Source organism: Sciurus vulgaris (genome assembly GCF_902686455.1).
Source record: "Sciurus vulgaris genome assembly, chromosome: 15".
Taxonomy (NCBI): domain Eukaryota; kingdom Metazoa; phylum Chordata; class Mammalia; order Rodentia; family Sciuridae; genus Sciurus; species Sciurus vulgaris.
The window spans coordinates 69,443,599-69,461,737 of record NC_136476.1 but is presented as its reverse complement, the minus strand read 5'-3'; the positions used below and the strand labels follow the sequence as shown (position 1 = coordinate 69,461,737).

Genomic DNA, 18,139 nt, shown 5'->3' with positions numbered 1-18,139 from the left:
CAGGAAACTGCCTGGGCTAGAAAATTAATTTCGGTGCTAGGGACTCTTCTACTCCCCGCCCCGCCCCTGCTTAACAGCCCCGCCCTTGGTCCCGCCCCGACTTGGGCCCCGCCTCCAAACTGTACCTTCTTCATCTCCCATGAGCCTCTTCGGCTGTCACGCTTCAGAAAGAACGTCTGCATTAAGGTGACAGACTGCGAATAGCTGTGGGCGGCGTCCGTTGAGTCCAGGCTGGAGGCGGGACTTCCGCTCCCTCCGGGACACATCAGTCAGGAGGCGGAAGCGTGGCGGGGGCGGGAAGGTTGTAGTTCGGCACCTTGAGGAGGCTTGCCTGTCTCTAGGTGGTGTGTTCCACCTTGACAGCTGCGATCAGCAGCGAGGCCTGCCCAGCGCCCTTGCGTCCGGGGTAAGTAGGACAGCCTGGAGGCCCCGGGAGACGCAGCGGGGCCCTGGCGCCGACCTGCTGTGCTGTCTTTGTGTGGGCGGGTGGGTGGTGCGGAGGATTGAACGAACCCTGGGGCTCTGGGGCTCTGTGCCTCTGAGCCTCTGAGCCACGGCCCCAGCCCATTGTGGTTTTTATTTTGAGACCGGATCTCGCCGAATTACTGAGGCTGACCTGGAACTTGTGATCCTGGGCCCCAGTCTCCGGAGCAGCCGGGGCGCCAGGCATGCCCACCGCGCCGGGTCTGCTGCCATCTTTGTTGCCGCAGGGCCGCGGCTTCTCCGCCAGCCTCCCCTCCCAAGGTTTCCCGTCCCGTTTACTTGCTCTCTCCCAGCCTGTCCCCCACGCCTGCGTGCGGAGACTTTGTGAGACGCCCTTCCAGCCCTCTTATCCCTGCGCTTAACGTTCCCTTTCTCCGCAAGGCCCTCATGCCCTCCTGTCCTAACCCGGCTGGCTGGCCCAGTGCTTCAGCCGCAGGGGACACCCCAAAAAAACCAGCACCTGTTTTCTGGTCCTTTTCATTCCTGGTTCTCCTGAAGGCTCCAAGCATCGCTTTTCTACCTCGGAAGCAGCGTTCTCGCCTTCTAAAGAGCGCATTTGTTAAGCTTTGTCGGCATGACTGCTTGAATAACACTGTTTCCCCTCACCTCCACCCCGGATTCAGTGTTCTTTGAGTGTGGGTGTAGGGCCTTATCTTGGACCTAGGACAAAAACGCGATGCTGGGAAACCTAGCAGCCCAAAGCATTCTTAGTAGTTTTGTGACAGTGAGACTCCATACCTATAAGTGGTCATAAATAATTTCAAGCATTGTACGCAGCGTATGGTGCAGAGCAGTTACCTGATAAATGTTGAGTTCATTTACCTTTTCTTTATTTTTCTGTCTTGAACCCTGGGGGTGCTTTACCACTGAGCTACGTTCACATCCCTTTTAATTTATTTATTTAATTTTGAGATAGGGTCTCGCCAAGTTGCTGAGGCTGGCTCTGATCTTGTGATCCTCCTACCTCGGCCTTCTGAGTGGCTGGGATTACTGAGTGGCTGGGATTACAGGTGTGGACCACTGTGCCTGGCTCCTTTTCCTTTTCTTCCAGTGCACCCAGTGGTTGCTGGATATATTTTTAAATGGATAAGTGATTTTTTTTTTTTCTTCCTAGGGCTGTGATCATATGAATACTATAAACTGGTTGATATAATTGGCAATACTTGGTAAATACAGTCTAATGACACATATTAAAGTAATGCTGAATGTTGGTTTTAACATCTTCAAGAATAAACAACATTCTATTTAATTTAATGCTTGAGGCACTTGCAGAATTTAAATTTGTGATTTAAGTCTGTGCTTTTCAAATATATGTTTCTGAAGAGAATGAGAAACTGCAAAAAGGCTAACTGTTCTTAACAGCTTTTAATTTGCAATTAAAGTATGGTGTGTTTTATATGCATGCATATATATTTTTTACAGGTAACTGTAAAGTGCTCATCAGTTGCCTCCGAATATAATTGAAACAGAAAACAGGAAGATGGCAGCAAATCCTTCAGGACAAGGTAGTACTATTATTATTAGGAACTTTTTCCACATATGTTAAATCCTTTTGAATTAGAGGAAATGTGGAATAGGACAGTTACTGTAGCCAGAATTTAAAAGTGAATAGCAAAGTGAAACCCCAAATTTGAAATCAGCCCCACATTATATCAGCATCTTTACAGCATCTTTAACGTTATTAATCCTCAATTTTAAAATCTGTATTAAGATTGCTCACACTGAACATTTTGTACTCTTCTGACATCTGTGCTCTCTTGCTTTTCTCTTGAAATCAATCACTTTTAAAGCTACATTGTCATCACACTTTCACACATTTCACTTATGTTAGACATGTTACTATCAAAAAGTTTTTGTGTTTAAATATTTTATAAAAGTAAAACTTAGTCTCTACAAAGTATTAAATCTCTCTTTATAAGTAGTTTCCTGATTGAAAACTTGAAGTAAGCTGGGCACGGTGGCACACAGCTGTAATCCCAGCAGCTCAGGAGACTGAGGCAGGAGGATCTTGAGCTCAAAGCCAGCCTCAGCAAAAGCGAGGTGCTAAGTAACTCAATGAGATCCTGTCTCTAAATAAAATACAAAATAGGGCTAGGGATGTGGCTCAGTGGTGGAGTGTCCCTGAGTTCAATCCCTGGTACCCCCTCCCCTTGCCAAAAAAAAAAAGCTTGAAGTAGGTCTGTTTTCTTATCAAGTTTTAACTCCTGTTTGACTTTTATGTATGTTTGACCCATCATACATTTTTTATTACTTGTGTCCATTGGATCTGTTCCTTTTTTTTAAATCTTAGTTTTTTGTCTTACCTCAATCTTCATAGAGATGGAATCATGTAAAGTATATTCATTCATGTCCAGCTGCTTTCACTCACTGTACAGTGAGATTCATACATGGTGTGCATGGATCATAGTTCATTGTTATTGTGAAGTATCATTTAATTTTATGCATACATCACAGTTTATTCCTTCATTTGTGGGCTTTTGGATTGTCTCAGTTTTGGCTATTGTGACTAAAGCTGCTGTATAAATCTTTTTGTAGTCAAATGTTTTATTTCTTTTGGATAAATACCTAGAAACAGAGCAGCTGAGTGTATGGTTAGTGCCAAACCCTTTTCCAAAGTGGTTGTACCATTTTATATTCCTTCCAGCATTTGGGAGAGTTCTGGTTGCTCTATATTTAGTGTTGTCAGTCCCTTTAATTTTAGCTACTCTGTAATGTGTGAAATGACAATTCATTGTAGTATTGACTTGCATAACCTTGATGACAAATGCTGAGCACTTTTATCATACTTATTGAAAATTATAAATCTTCCTTTGTAAAGTATTTGTTCAAATCTTTTGCTTATTTTTAAAATGTTGGGTTATTTGTTTTTATTCTAAAGTTAGTTTTTTTAATTTGTTTTGTTTGAGTCTAGATACAAGTCCATGGTCAGATAAGTGTTTTGCTAATATTTCCTCACAGTCTTACTTGCCTTTTCATTTTTTTATGGCTATTATAAAAAGCTAGATATGGTAACATCTTTACAAGCTGTAACCAACTAATAATTTTCTCTACTTTCAGATAATTATATGTGATTTGTGAGCCTTATGGCCTACTTATAGGTCAACATTCCCTTATGGTCTTTGTCCTTTTTTTAAAATTAAGTGATTAGGGTTCAGCATAATTTGTTTGATTCTCAGTATCCCCCCAAAAAAAGAGTTGCTAAAATATCATACCGTGCTGTCAAGATGAAAATAAACATTAAATTTTCCTTTTGTTCTAATAACAAAGAATTGAGATTTACAATTTAGCAGTTGCAGTAAAAATATAAACATTTTTAGTGTTACCTGTATTGGTTCATAGTGAAATATACTATGAAACATCCCCAATATAAAAAAAAGTGAATTTAGATTAGTCATTTTTTTTTTTTTTTTTATTCCTCTTTTGTCAGCAATTTTGTTGGTGTCATGGAGCTGCTGCTATTAGACACCAGCAGAGGGAGTCCACATCATGTTCTGTAGACTCAGATTCTCAGCAAATTTTAAAATTCTTATTAGGCTTGAGTGTGTTTTTACTCTCTGAAATTATTCTGCATTGTTTATGTGTATAGAAATTAATATGGAGACTGAATATCAAGTGATTTAGTTATCTTTAAATGATAAGGGAAAGAACCATGACTTAAAAAAAAACCTTAATCTATGCATTGTCATTTGTTAATGTCTCTGGTGCAGGGAACAGAATCCCTTTGTGTTTACCAAACCCTTTTTCAGATCTAGCAATCTTTCATACTATAGTAGTAATCAGAACTAAATTTCATAAGCACTTAATGAAAGGCAATTTGTGTAGAGGCAGATGTCAAACTAGAATTTTACTAAGGTACCATTTCTGTGACTTTCATTGTGTCAGTTTTTCTTTTTTCTTTACTGTATTTAGGAGTGCTTACTCACTGAGCCACATCCTCAGCCCTTTTTTATATATTATCTAGAGACAGGGTCTTGCTGAGTTTCTTAGGGCCTTGCAAAGTTGCTGAGGCTAACTTTGAATTGGGATCCTCCTGCTTCAGCCTCCTGAGCTGCTAGGATTATAGAGCGTGCCACCATGTCTGACCTGTGTCATTGTTGCATTATTGGTAAATATCAAAGTCCTGTTAGCATATGGTGGTAACTGGATTAGTCTAACCTGATTTCAGAAAGACCTGGTTAAGCACATGAGTAAGGAACATGAACTTTTTCCTTTGATTTTTATTTTATGGTTATCTCAAAAATGCTTATGGTAGTGGGTGTGATGACACACTCCTGTAATCCCAGTGATTTGTGAGGTTGAGACAGAAGGATCACAAGTTCAAGGCCAGCCTTGGCAACTTGTTGAGCCTTTGTCTCAAAATAAAAATAAAAAGGGTTGGGGGGCTGGGGTTGTGGCTCAGTGGTAGAGTGCTTTCCTGGTATGTGTGAGACACTGGGTTCAATTCTCAGCACCACATATAAATAAATGAATAAAAAATAAAGGTCTATCAACATCTAAAAAAAATTTATTTTAAAGGGTTGGGGATGCAGTGCAATGGTACAGTACTGCCCCTAAATGCTTATGATAGTAACCATAAGACTTCAGATCAGGTAGCAGGAATTTATGATTTCCTGTGTAGGAATGGATTGGTTATAGCTTCTAAGAGGTATCTTGTTTGATTTCAGACTCAATTGCCAATCTTAAACAAGCAGTGGTTCAGAAGGAAAGCAAATTTATACTCAGGCTTGTACTAAGGTATGCTACCTCTCAATTAAGCATCACTGGATTTGTCCCAGTGATACATACAAATCCTCTTAAAATTCTTGTATTTTTGCCTTTTTAAAGATGAGAGTATATGAATGCAAAGATACAATTTTAGAGTGGGTTTTGAAAAGCTAAATTTGTTAGCTGAGCTCAGTGGCACTCTTTGTAATCCCAGCTACTCAGGAGCGAAGGCAAGAGGATTGCAAGTTCTAGATCATCCTGAGCAACTTGGTGATACCCTGTCTCCAAAAAATTGATGGGAGCTGGGAATGTAGCTAAGTGGTAGAGCTCTTTCCTTGCACGCACAAGGCCCTGGGTTCAATCCCTAATACCTGAAGAAAAGAAAAAAAAAAAAAACTCTATGTCTTTTTATTTCATTCTAATAGCTAAAGCAAAGAGATTTCTGGTGCCAAGAGTTGCTCTATAGGCCCCAGGGGGGAAAAGGGAGTGAAACTGGGTCAAGGCAGAATGTGATATAAAGTGACTTGAGATCATGTGTACAGTTAGGGGAGAACTTGGAATCTCCACGTCAGTGTAGGCTTCCTTGGAACATCTTAAATGTTGAGTGTCATGTGGAAAGCTGCATGCTATTCAGTGGTACCCCATCTAATGAGGCTAACCAGGATACAGTGATGTATAACTTAACAAATAGGGTGAGAGAGATGCTAAATGATGATATTAACAGTTAATATCTAGTATTTATTAAGCAGCTTACCACATGGCAGGCAGTATGATAGGTATTTTACTTGAATCTCCTATTTTTTTTTTTTTTTTTTGCTGTGCTGAGGATTGAACCCAGGGCCTTGTGCTTGCCTTGCAACTGAGCTATACCAACTGAGCTATATCCCCAGCCCTTGAATCTCCTGTATTTTATATAACTATCTTTGAAGTGATTACTGCTATCACCACTGATCTTGAGGCATGGTGAGGTAATTTCCCTAATGTTGCATAGTAAGTCGTGGTACTGAGATGAGAACCCAAACTGGTTCCATGTCCCAGTTCATTCTGTTTTCCCGTACTGCCCTTCAGACAGGGATTAGAACATTCTAATAATAGCATCATATAAAAAATAGAGCTCGCTCTAGACTAGGGGCAAAAGACCTCTTCTTAATCTTTGTACCTCTTCCATGTCTATTATTAAGCAGAAAATCTTTTTAATTCTTTTTAGATGTTGGTAGACCTTTATTTGATTCATTATTTATATGTGTTGCTGAGAATCAAACCCAGTGCCTTACACATGCTAGGCAAGCACTCTACCACTGAGCCACAACCCCAACCCCAAGCAGAAAATCTTTAAAATGGAAAGGGTTGTGAGTTTATCTATAAGAGGCAAAGAAAAATGGATGAGAAGAAAGGTTGATTTAGCAGAACATTTTCATTGTCTCATTTAGCCAGTCCCTCTTAAGAGATGAAAAACCTCAATGGATAGAATAAGTGGCAGTAGCTTGAAAGAGGCAAATTCTTGGGATGTGGGTAGAAGAGAATGTGAACTCAGGGAGATCACCTGAGTAGACATCAGGGCTTATTCCTTTTGATATTTATTTTAGTAAACTCCAAAAAGTGGCTAAGGGGTAATTAAATTTTTAATTTTGAAAGATGTAGAAAGTGTTCATCTTTTTTTTTTTTTTTCTTTTTTCTTTTTTCTTTTTTTTTACTTTTCATTTTGGACTAGCTTCCACATACCAGAAAACATTGGATCTTTGACTTTTGGGGACTGGCTTATTAAGCTTAGCATGAAATCCTCCAGTCCATCCATTTACCATCAAATGCTATAATTTCATTCTTCTTTATGGCTGAGTAATACTTTTTTGTGCATATATACCACATTTTCTTTACCCATTCATCTGCTGAAGTGTACCTAGGTTTGTTCCACAGCTTGACTATTAAGAATTATGCTGTTCTAAACATTGATGTGGCTGCATCCATGTACTATGTTGATTTTAAATCTGTTAGATATATACTGAGGAGTGGGATAGCTGGGTCATATGGTGGTTCTATTCCTAGGGTTTTTTTTTTTTTTTTTTTTTTTTAGGTGGATACAATACCTTTATATTGTTTATTTTTTAATGTGGGGCTGAGGCTGGAACCCAGGACCTCACACATGGTAGGCACGTGTTCTACCACTGAACCACAACCCCAGCCCCCATTTCTAGTTTTTAAGGGATCTCCTTACTGCTTTCCAGAGTGGTTGCACTAATTTGCACTCCCACCAACAATGTATCTCCTTCTAAATGGTGTGTGTGTGTGTAAGAAGACTGTCTGGATTTGACTTGTCTGTTCTTGGCCTGTGGTTTGCTTTTTTGGAACTGTTTGGCTTAGTCATGATTCCTCATGTTTAACCCGCCCTACTTGTACTCAATCAAAAGTATACACAGATATATGTCACATATAACACCCAGCTGTTAACACAGACCTAATTATTAGCATAGTAAGACATTAAATATCCTATTGTTTTTTATTCTTCTTTACAAATATCTTTTTATGTACTTGATTATGAATTCATGGCTTATCAGAGACTTAGTTTATTCCATCTATCTTGTAATTATTCTCCTTTTATTGTTCAATTGCGACAGCCTGGCTAACTTAAACTGGCTTCTTTGTCCTTTTAGTATGATCCTGGACCTCCTTTCTTTAAAAGCAAACAAACAAACAAACAAACAAAACACTTAAATTTCTTTCTGACAACAAGATATTCCAAGCCCATCTTTATTTTTTTCTCCCACCCTAAGACATAGGACTAGTACCCTTCTTAAAACTGGTTCTTTTTTAGTGGAGAAAATATTGGGGACAAAACCTGTTCCATGTGGAACTGATGATAAAGGAGGAAGGCATTGTTGCTTGCTAGTATAGTGACAGAACAAGAAAACATGTTTCTTTTAAGGACAAATGTTAATAATTTAACTAACATTACAAAATCTTTTCATGTCTTACCATTTTTCTCCTTATAAGGATTCATTGACCACTGAACACTATTATATTGACCTATATCCTTCTGTATGAAACCCTTGGAAAACTTCTTGGTAAAATGGGAGATGGAGATAGAATAAATTTTACTTAAATCCCATGATAATTCTGAAATGCTAAACAGAATCAAAATCATTGAATAGTCTTATATATTGGATTTTTTAAACTCAACTCGAGATTTTCTTTCATTAAGAAATAATCAGGGCTGGGGAGATAGCTCAGTTGGTAGAGTGCCTGCCTTGCAAGCACAAGGCCCTGGGTTCAATCCCCAGCACTGCAAAAAGAAAAAAAAAAAAAAAAAAGAAAGAAAAGAAATAATCATACAAGCAATATTCAATCCTACTACCCTAGCCAGGTGCTGTGATACATGCGTATATAATCCTAGCAGCTCAGGAGGCTGAGGCAGGAGGGTCTCAAGTTTGAGACCACCCTCAGCAATTTAGCAATACCTTGTCTCAAAGTTTAAAAAATAAAAAAAGTACTGGAGATTAAGCTCAGTGGTAGAGCATTTGTCTATGTGTGAGGCCCTGGGTTTAATTCCTAGCACCAAACAAACAAGACCCATTACCCCAGCCTGGTGTTTTTTTTTTTTTTTTTAATTAGCTAAATTATATTTATATCACACTGTTAATGTTTATAGTTGAGTACTTTTGAAAATTACTTTCCAAATTCATAGTGCTAGTTTTAAATACTTTTTGTTGTTGTTTTGGTGCTGGGGATTGAACCCAGGGTTTTACATGCTAAGCATGTGCTTTAACTCTGAGGTACACCCAGTACCAAATAGTTTTTTTTTTTTAATTTTCATATTATTTATGATAGGAGCTTTATGTGTAGCTTTTCCTGTTCCTCTTGCCAATTCACTTGTAAGTACTTGAAAAATGTTTTTGTGAGATTATAATTTTCAATATTGAAGTCAAGTGGGAGAGAGCCTCTGTGAACATGAAGATGGCAATCTGCCGAAATCTTCAGGATTCCAGATCCTATTATAAGCAAGAGAACTCCTTGAGTAAAACCATGGAGAAGTCCTCACTGGTCATTCATCCATAAATGTGCCATCAGAATCTAGACAGGACACAAACCATAAGAATATCAGGAATATGGAGAGAAGTCATATAAATGGAATTAGTGTGTCAAAGCCTTCTGTTATATCCGCTGTTTTCTGAAGCATGAAAGGATGCACACCACAAGAACCCTTAGTAATGTAAGTAACGTGGGAAAGCCTTCAGAAATCACAGTGCTCTTTAAAGACAAAAGAATTCTCACTGGAGAGAAACCCTGTGAATGTAAACAACGTGGGAAAACCGTTGCTGTCTCGGCTCATGTGAGGCATGAAAGAACTCTCAATGGCAAGAAACCCTGTGTATGTAAGCGGTGTGGTAAAGCCTTCAGCAATCAGTTCATTCAGAAACATGAAAGAATTCACACTAGGAAGAAACCCTATCTATGTAAGCAGAGTGGCAAAGTTTTCCATTCTCCCACTTCTTTGCAATGCCACAAACTCATACTGGAAAGAAATAAGGATGTAACCAATGTGTTAAAGCCTTCACTTGGTTGCAGTTTATTTCACTAACATAAAAGAACTTACACTAGAGAGAATTCCTAAATATACAGTGTGAGACTTCTTCGCTGTCATAACCTTGCTAGCAAACATGAGGATCCATAGTGGAGAGAACCAGTATCAATGTAAAGTGTGTGTGGATTCCGCTAGTCATTGCGATTCGGTTCACAGATGTAAAACGTGTTGTGATGGGAAACCTTGAAGTGAAGAGATGTGTGGAGGTTTTCACTTAGCCCAGTACTTAGTCAGTACTATAGAACATGTGTATGGATCTGGGCAGAATCTGAATGCACACTGGATCAAAACCCTGTAAACGTGAAAAAATGCAAGGAAGTTGTCAGTTGTAACAAATAGTTGCAAAGTCATATGAAGGACTTGATGCAAAGTAAATTGTTGAATGTTCCAGAAAATACAACCTGAAGGAAATGTTCTAAAATTTATTAATATATTGTGTTTTTCATTGGCATTCTTTTTTGGAGGGTGAGGGAGGTACTGGGGATTGAACTCAGGGGCACTCAACCACTGAGCCACATCCCCAGCCCTGTTTTGTATTTTATTTAGAGTCAGGGTCTTACTGAATTGCTTAGTGCCTTGCCATTGCTGAGGCTGGCTTTGAACTCTTGATCCTCCTGTCTCAGCCTCCTGAGCCACTGGGATTATAGTGGCATTCTTAATGTAGATCTCTGGACCGAGCATCTCACTTTTGAAAATAAATTGCTGAGCTGGGCATGGTGGCACACACCTGTATCCCAGTGGCTCGGGAGCCTGAGTTAGGATTGTAGGTTTGAAGCCAGCATCAGCAATTTAGTGGGGCTGTATGCAACCTAGTAAGACCCTGTTTCAAGAAAGGGGTTGGAGGGCTGGGGATGTGGCTCAGTGGTTAAGTGTCCTTGGGTTCAATCCCTGGTATCAAAAAAGTATATGTTGAGGTAACATAATTCTGTAAGTTTTGTTTAAGCAACAGTGTACGATAGTATCTTTTAAGTCAAATCAGGTAATAAGATTTTTCTTCTGTTTTCATTTTAAGCTGTGTTGGATCCACAGGTGAATTGAAATGTATTTCTAATAAGCCAGTGTTATGAAGTCCTGTGCCATCTTGCCAGGGACACAAATCGTCCCTTCACCCAGCATCTCAATGCTGTACATACTGCCTACCTGTTGATCACTTAGCCTTTGGGTTTTCAGATTGACTGTGTCAGTACTATAGAGCATGTGTATGGATCTGGGCAGAATCTGAGGTTCCACTGAGGGTCTCAGACAAGGTAGGGTACTACTGTACTTCAGCTCTTGCTTAACATGAATCAATCTGCCTACATTTGGAGACTTTAAGCCAACTATCCTAAACAACTGTTATGGAAGAATTTCCATAGGTATCGATGCTTTAGAAAGTCTGACACTGAGACTCTGAGTGGGATTTTTTCATTGATGCAAACTTCAGGGTTTCCTACTGCTATTCTGCCTCATCTTAGTGGGCTCCCCAATAGCCTCTGGATAGCTGTCAGAGGAAGCCACCATGTGGTTAGAGGGTTAGAACTTTCATTCCTGACCTCGGGGAAGGGCTGAAGGTTGAACTGCTCATCACCCGTTGGTGATTTAATCAGTCACGCCTAGGTAAAGAAGCCTCCACAAAAAACCCAAAGGACAGTGTTCAGATGAGCTTCCAGAGAGCTGGATGTGTGAAGTTGCCTGGAGGACTGAGCGTCAGAAAGGGCATGGAGGCTCCATTCCCGTTCCCGTAGCTGCCCCTGGTAAATTTAAGTGAAGTGTTTCCCTGAGGTCTGTAAGGTGCTCTAGCAAATTAATCAAACCCAAGGAGCAGGTTAATGGGAGCCCCACTGTATAGCTGGGCATCAGAAATACAGGTGACAGCGTACTACTTGCCATTAGTGTCTGAAATGGGGTCAGTCTTGTGGGATTGACTGCTCAACCTGTGGGATCTGACACTCCAGGTAGAGACTGCCAGAATTAAGTTGTAGGACACCTAGCTGGTGTCCACCGGAGAACCGCCTGGTGTGTGGAGAAAGGTCTCCACACATTACTCTCTGAGTAGTGAGTAATGAACACAGTTTGATTGGGGGGGGGGGGGTGTACTGGGGAGTGAGTCCAGGGGTGCTCAACCACTGAGCCACATCCCAACCCTTTTTGTATTTTATTTAGAGACAGGTCTCACTGAGTTACTAGGACCTCACTAAGTTGCTGAGACTGCTAAGTCTCACTCACTAAGACTAAGTTGCTTTGAACTTGCAATCCTCCTGGCTCAGCCTCCTGAGTGGCTGGGATTACAAGCGTGCACCACCACATCCCGCTGAATACAGTTTGATTTTTCCTCTGTCTCTCAGAGCTGTGGTAAATCTCTCCTTAAATAGAAGCCTTCTGAGACATCTTATCTGTAAGGGGGTGAGAAGGCCCCCCTAGAGCTGCTTCTTCGAAGATTTAAGAGGTCAAGCAGGAAAAGGGGATTTGAGTTAGGATGAAGAATCTCCTACAAGGCTCATAAAACCATCTCTTCAGAAGTATCAGCATGTATTGTGAATTATCTCATCCAAAAGAAGGAGTCTGCTATTAAGAAAACAGGAGATGACAAATTCCTAAAATGTCCCAAATCCCAGCCACAGCCAGTATGTATGGTGATGCCCACTAAGAGGTTTGGTTCAGCTACTTCTGGTGCAGGCCAACCTCGGCATGAATGCCCTGGTATGTTCTGCACTATCCCTAGCCAGTCTCTGCCCCTCTCCCCAGGAGATCTCTCCCCTACCAGTTCTTCATCTTTATAATCAGTATAAAGTATTAGAAGCCCTCACATAGGTGCCCTTGGGGGTGCTTGATTCTGCTTGGTAAATGCTCTCTCCCCTGTATTCATTCTTCCAGCCCAGTGATTCCAGTCTCCTGAGATGCAGTTTTTTTTTTTTTTTAATTCTGTAGTTTTGTTTTCCAAGTCCTTCAATCCTCCCCAGAAATGCAGATGCCTACAGATAATATGAACTAGTCTCATAAGAACTGTAACAAGCGCAGGAGTGCCCAGCTAAAGGGGAAAGCTCCTCCTTGGCTCTAGTATGTGGTTGCCATGGGGCCACAAAGATCTCTTGTTGCCAGATCTTGAGAGATGTTTCCAGAGAGGCCAGAGATCTGTAGTTAGTGTGCAGTCTCTCAGTGTTAACATGTTGACATTTAGTTGAGATTTTAAAACATAGCTAGATGCTGACACAGAACTCAGTCTTATATAGGTTTGAAATTCAGAATGAAGCCCAGTATTAAGCATTTGATAAAGAAGGCATCTCTTTGTGTCCTATCAGTTATGCTCCATTTCTTTCTCTGAATTGCTTTCTGGTCAGTTGCAAATCTTTGACTTGTTCTTTGAAAGATTGTATGTCATTTCTGAATGAAAGCGATTGAGAAAGAGAAGTATTTATTTGATCCAAGTATGCCTAATCCTTTTTTTCCATGAAAGAGGCTTTCACAAAGAGAACTAAGAAAATCTGCACACTCAGAGATTTGACTAGGCAGTGTAGAGACTGGTCCTTGTAGTATTTGGGGTTCCAAAAATTTTGTTAAAAAACAACTACTGTAATCCATACATTGGTAATTAAAATTATTTAGAATTGAGTCTGAAAAGTCTTCAGTCATATTGTACTTTGCATATGTGTCCATGTATATTATATGCTCTTAACAGTTGCTAGGATAGGGCTGGGAAGATAGCTCAGTCGGTAGAGTGTTTGCCTTGTAAGCACAAGGCCCTGGGTTCAATCCCCAGCACCGAAAAAAAAAAAAAAAAAGTTGCTAGGATATAGGCAGGAGTGGGGAAAATACTTACCAAGTGACTCCATTATCATGTTAGAGAATAGGAATTTTGTTCTCTGGGTTCTGGATGGCCTAGGTGTAGAAAATAAATATAAAGAGTTTCTTCTTCCCACTCCCCAACCTTCTTTTTATTTTGTTAGGTTTTCAAAACAAAAATAGAGTTGCAATCTTGGCAGAACTGGACAAAGAGAAAAGAAAATTACTTATGCAGAACCAATCTTCAACAAATCATCCTGGAGCTAGGTATTGACTATTATTTTGGGGTGCTATTATTGATAATATTTTTCAAGAAAGTATGCTGCTGAACACTTGTTGGAGGTCTCCTGTTCCATTAAGATAAAGTGTATACTTTATAACCTGACCACGTCCTGCTACATTAAGAATCTATTAGGACCTGTGTAACTTTACATTATGTACAACCAGCCGAACAAGAAGTTATACTCCATTTATGTTTGATGTGTCAAAATGCATCCTACTGTCATGTATAACTAATTAGAACAAATCTTTAAAAAGTTATTTTTAAAAAAGTCTATCATGGGCTAGAATTGTAGCTCTGGTGAACTGCTTGCCTAGCATGTGTGAGGCACTGGGTTTGATCCTCAGCATCGCAAATAAATAAATAAATAAAATAAAGGTCCATCAACATCTAAAAAAAATTTCAAAAAAAAGAAGAGTCTCTTAATTCCTCTGTGGTAGCATGCATCACATTCCATCGTAATTGCTGTTGTGCGTGAGCTCTCTTGCATGTTTTATACCCCAGTGCTTACTAGCACAGAGCCAAGCATCTAATATCTGCTCTAGAATCTGGTAAATAAGTGCTTCTAAGTTATTATTCATAGTAGTTCAGCCTATTTGGAACAGTGGCTAAGGTAAGTTTCATTATTATGCAAACAAAACTGTGTGGTTTTAGTGTTAATGGAGATCATGTAATTTGCTTTATGTTTTTAAAAATGTTAATAAGGATCATGATAGACTATGGTACCTCAAATTTATTTGAAACTAGGGGACCTTAAATTATAAATTTAAAAATGATTATTTGAAATTCCAGTAAGTAACATAGGTTTTCTTCACATAAATTAATGGAGATGGTGGGAGGAAAAGGAAGATGTAATAACACTTATTCCAGAAGATTTTTTTAGATCTGTATAAAGAATATATAATGAAGGGATAGGGAGGTAGTGCTCAGTGGTAGATCATTTGTCTAGCATGCCCAGGCACTGGGTTTGACCCCCAATACCACAAAAACAGCAACAAAAAGAATATATAATGAAAAATGTGATTTAGAGTTGAGGACAGGTGATATAGCCAATGATAGTGTGTACAACACACATGAGGCCAGGGGTGTAATTCCCAGCACCACTCAGAAAAAAGAAAAACAGAAGTAAGGACATCTCTTCAGGAAATTTATCGTACAGTATGGTGACTATAGTTACTAATGATTATTGTATACCTGAAAATTGCTGAGTAGATCTTTAGTGTTCTCACAATAAAAAATGATCAGTATGTAAGATGACAGATGTGCTAATTAGCTTGATCTAACCATTTCACAACATGTGTAAATACCAAAACATGATGTTGTGCACCACAAATATGTACAGGTCTTATGTGTCAACTATTTTATCTAAAACAAAGATAATTTATTACTACAAAAAAAAAAAGTAAGGATGCCTCTGCCTTAGGAAGCCAAGTAACTGGGGCTAGGGTTATGGCCAGTGGTAATGTGCTCGTTTGGCACATGTGAGGCACTGGGTTCAATCCTCATCACCACATAGAGATAAATAAATAAAATAAAGGCATTGTGTCCATCTACAACTAAAAAATATTAAAAAAGAAGAAGAAGAAGCAACCAAATAACCAAGATTTCCATTATAGCATTGCCCTCTCCAGACCTGCACTTAATAAGGACTTCCGGGATCACGCAGAGCAGCAGCATATCGCAGCCCAGCAGAAGGCAGCTTTGCAGGTGAGCAAAGTATAACTGACATTCTTGTCTCGGTTGAGATTTCCTGGGCCTTCGAAGCCAACACAGTAGTTATTTTGTATTTTGGTGGAGCAATATCAATAAAAATGTTCCACACATAATTGCAATGGTTTGCTGATGTTCAGTTGTACCCAAAGGGTTTGAAGGACCAATACAGCAGTAATGAAAGTATCTTTTATGGTGTTGATGCCGTCATGATGGATTCTGTGCTGCACCTGCCAAGGGATTGCTTGTGCACAAAAGAACTGAGGATATTTGGATGGGCAGGATGATCTAGAAAATTGAACTGGCTAGTTTAATAGTACATATATATTTTCAAATTTGTCATGTCATTATGTTGTTTGATAGTCTTATAGGTTTATTGCTGCTGTTTGGATTTTTTTAATGGTCAGCACAACTTGCACAGGCAGTGTTTAAAAGCTAACTCTTACTCTTGGATCAGGAATGTGATGCTCCTTCAGTTTAAAAACATTATTCAGAGTAATAAACAGTTTTAATATTACATTCATCTGGGATAATGTAAGAGTTGCAGAGAACTTGGATGAGATGACATTTATTTTTTATGCATATTGTAATTGTCTATGCTTCTAAACCTTTGAATCCCAGAATTGGAAGGGATGCTATAAAGATTATCTCACTTTAGGTGACTTAAAATATCAGTCCTCTTGGGGATGGGGCTGTGACTCAGTGGTAGAGAGCGCTTGCCTGGCACTTGTGAGGCACTGGGTTCGATCTTCAGCAACACATAAAAATAACAAATAAAATAAAGGCATTCTGTCTATCTACAACTACAAAAATAAAAAAAAATATAAAAAAAACCTTTAACTGGAGCAACAAATACACCAGTTATGGTCACTCTGAAATAAATGTTATATTTTTAGAGGTCTCTTCTTTTGAAAAAGAATAGGTGAATGATTAGAGAGTTTGCAAAAAATAATTTCTATATATATGAACATGTATTAAAAGGATATATAAGCTCTAGGTTGTGATTTCCAACCTATTTTAATGCACCTGTGTCAACTTCATTGAAGTATTTGTAGAACTGAAAATATGAACTTAAAGATAGAGGGAAGTTATTGGTGGTTTTCTTATTATTTACATTCCAACATTCTCTACAAAACATTGGCATTTTTAATCATCAGTAACCAATCTTTTCTCCCTCTCCTTCCAACTACTTTGGGGTCTTTGATGCTAGTTTTCTTTCTCCAAGGAACAAAGCAATTCTTGTCTTTGAAGAGGGTCACAGGGGAGATAGTGGGATGATAATGAGTACTTGGTGTAATTTGTTAATCCAAATTCTGTTATTCATCTTCTGTGAATTTAAACAAAATGAACAGCCATAAGAACCAATTTTTAAATAAATTTGGTCTCAAGCATTCAGAAAGGATAAGTAATTTTAATGACTTGTTTGGAAAGTTGTGGCTCTAATTGTTTTTTGTTTGGTTTTTTTAATCTTAGCACGCTCACGCACATTCATCTGGATACTTCATAACTCAGGACTCTGCATTTGGGAATCTTATTCTTCCTGTTTTACCTCGCCTTGACCCAGAATGAACAAAACATCTGTGATGAAAATGACTTCGTGATGCCAAATGCCAAAGCTACTCTCATTCAATGCTGTACACACTGTGACATTCAGAATTTTGGTGAACTTACATGTTTTTTTGCTTCTTTAAAAGAAAAGGAATATGTAAGTGAGAGCAAAAAGCAGGTGGGGGGACTAGGATGATGAGAGCTTCAGAAGCTGTATCGTCTGAAAATTCGATTATGCTGCCTGTGACTTTATCTTTTTTGTAATGCCATTTGATTTTTAGCTCTAAATCAGACTGAATTGGATAGTTACATAAAATCCGCCCCTAACAACTGACTATGTTATGTCCACGATAGCCTTCCAGGAACCATTTGTAGTATTTAACTTTAAAGAAATGAGGGTGCTTTTGAAAAATATAAATGCATAGGATTAAATAAGTTAGGTTTGTATTTGTAGTCCACAGGATTGATGTCATGTAGTATACAGCTTTCAAGTTTACAGATAAGATTATCATCCAGAAATACTCTTTGTAAATGCATAATTATTCTCATATTATTTTAAAAGAAAAACCAAGATAAAACTAAATTACCAAACATCTTTTATAACTATATTCCATTATAAATGATGTGACAGTGCTATTCAAAACAATTGTAAAGAATGTGGTGGCTTAAACATTTGTACATGCTCTTATTTAGTGTCACTACATAAATGGTATGTCTATGTGGTTTCATTGTTCATATTTTATCTGATTAAAAACTTAAAATTATGCAAGTTGAGCCCATTTTAAATTACTTTAAGTAGGAAGAAATTGCCTTAAGCAAGTTGCTCAATACACACCATCTTTAGCAGAATCTGGGGTGCTTATTTAAATATGGAGACCTCACTACCCTACCTTAGTCCTATAGAAATAGGATCTGATTGAAAATAAAATTTGAAAACCAAAGTTTAGAGAACTCTTTTTGTTTTTTGTTTTTTTTTTTTTTTGTTTTTTTGTGGTGCTGGGGATCGAACCCAGGGCCTTGTGCTTGCAAGGCAAGCACTCTACCAACTGAGCTATCTCCCCAGCCCTAGAGAACTCTTT

General features: G+C 38.8%; 1 protein-coding gene across 3 annotated transcripts; it reads left to right on the top strand.

Annotated features, from left to right (window-relative positions):
* The first annotated feature begins 240 nt into the window (after positions 1–240).
* Positions 241–17,825, top strand: INIP (INTS3 and NABP interacting protein). Of its 3 annotated transcripts, XM_079112654.1 has the most exons (5): positions 241–406; positions 1,906–1,988; positions 13,687–13,789; positions 15,419–15,509; positions 16,986–17,825. In XM_079112654.1, exons 2-5 carry the CDS (start codon positions 1,964–1,966, stop codon positions 17,079–17,081), a joined length of 315 nt encoding a protein of 104 aa, XP_078968780.1. In that variant the 5' UTR covers positions 241–406; positions 1,906–1,963; the 3' UTR covers positions 17,082–17,825. The 3 variants fall into 3 exon arrangements, with proteins under 3 accessions (XP_078968780.1, XP_078968782.1, XP_078968781.1); XM_079112656.1 differs by lacking the exon at positions 1,906–1,988; XM_079112655.1 differs by lacking the exons at positions 241–406; positions 1,906–1,988 and adding an exon at positions 10,779–11,010.
* The last annotated feature ends 314 nt before the right edge of the window (positions 17,826–18,139 follow it).

What these genes read in the sequence shown, in the direction of transcription:
- INIP (XM_079112654.1), top strand. Translation starts at nt 1,964, where the DNA reads ATGGCAGCAAATCCTTCAGGACAAG. An exon ending in AGCAAATCCTTCAGGACAAG is followed by an intron (nt 1,989 to 13,686) that starts GTAGTACTATTA and finishes TTATTTTGTTAG; the next exon opens with GTTTTCAAAACAAAAATAGA. An exon ending in AGCAGAAGGCAGCTTTGCAG is followed by an intron (nt 15,510 to 16,985) that starts GTGAGCAAAGTA and finishes TTTTAATCTTAG; the next exon opens with CACGCTCACGCACATTCATC.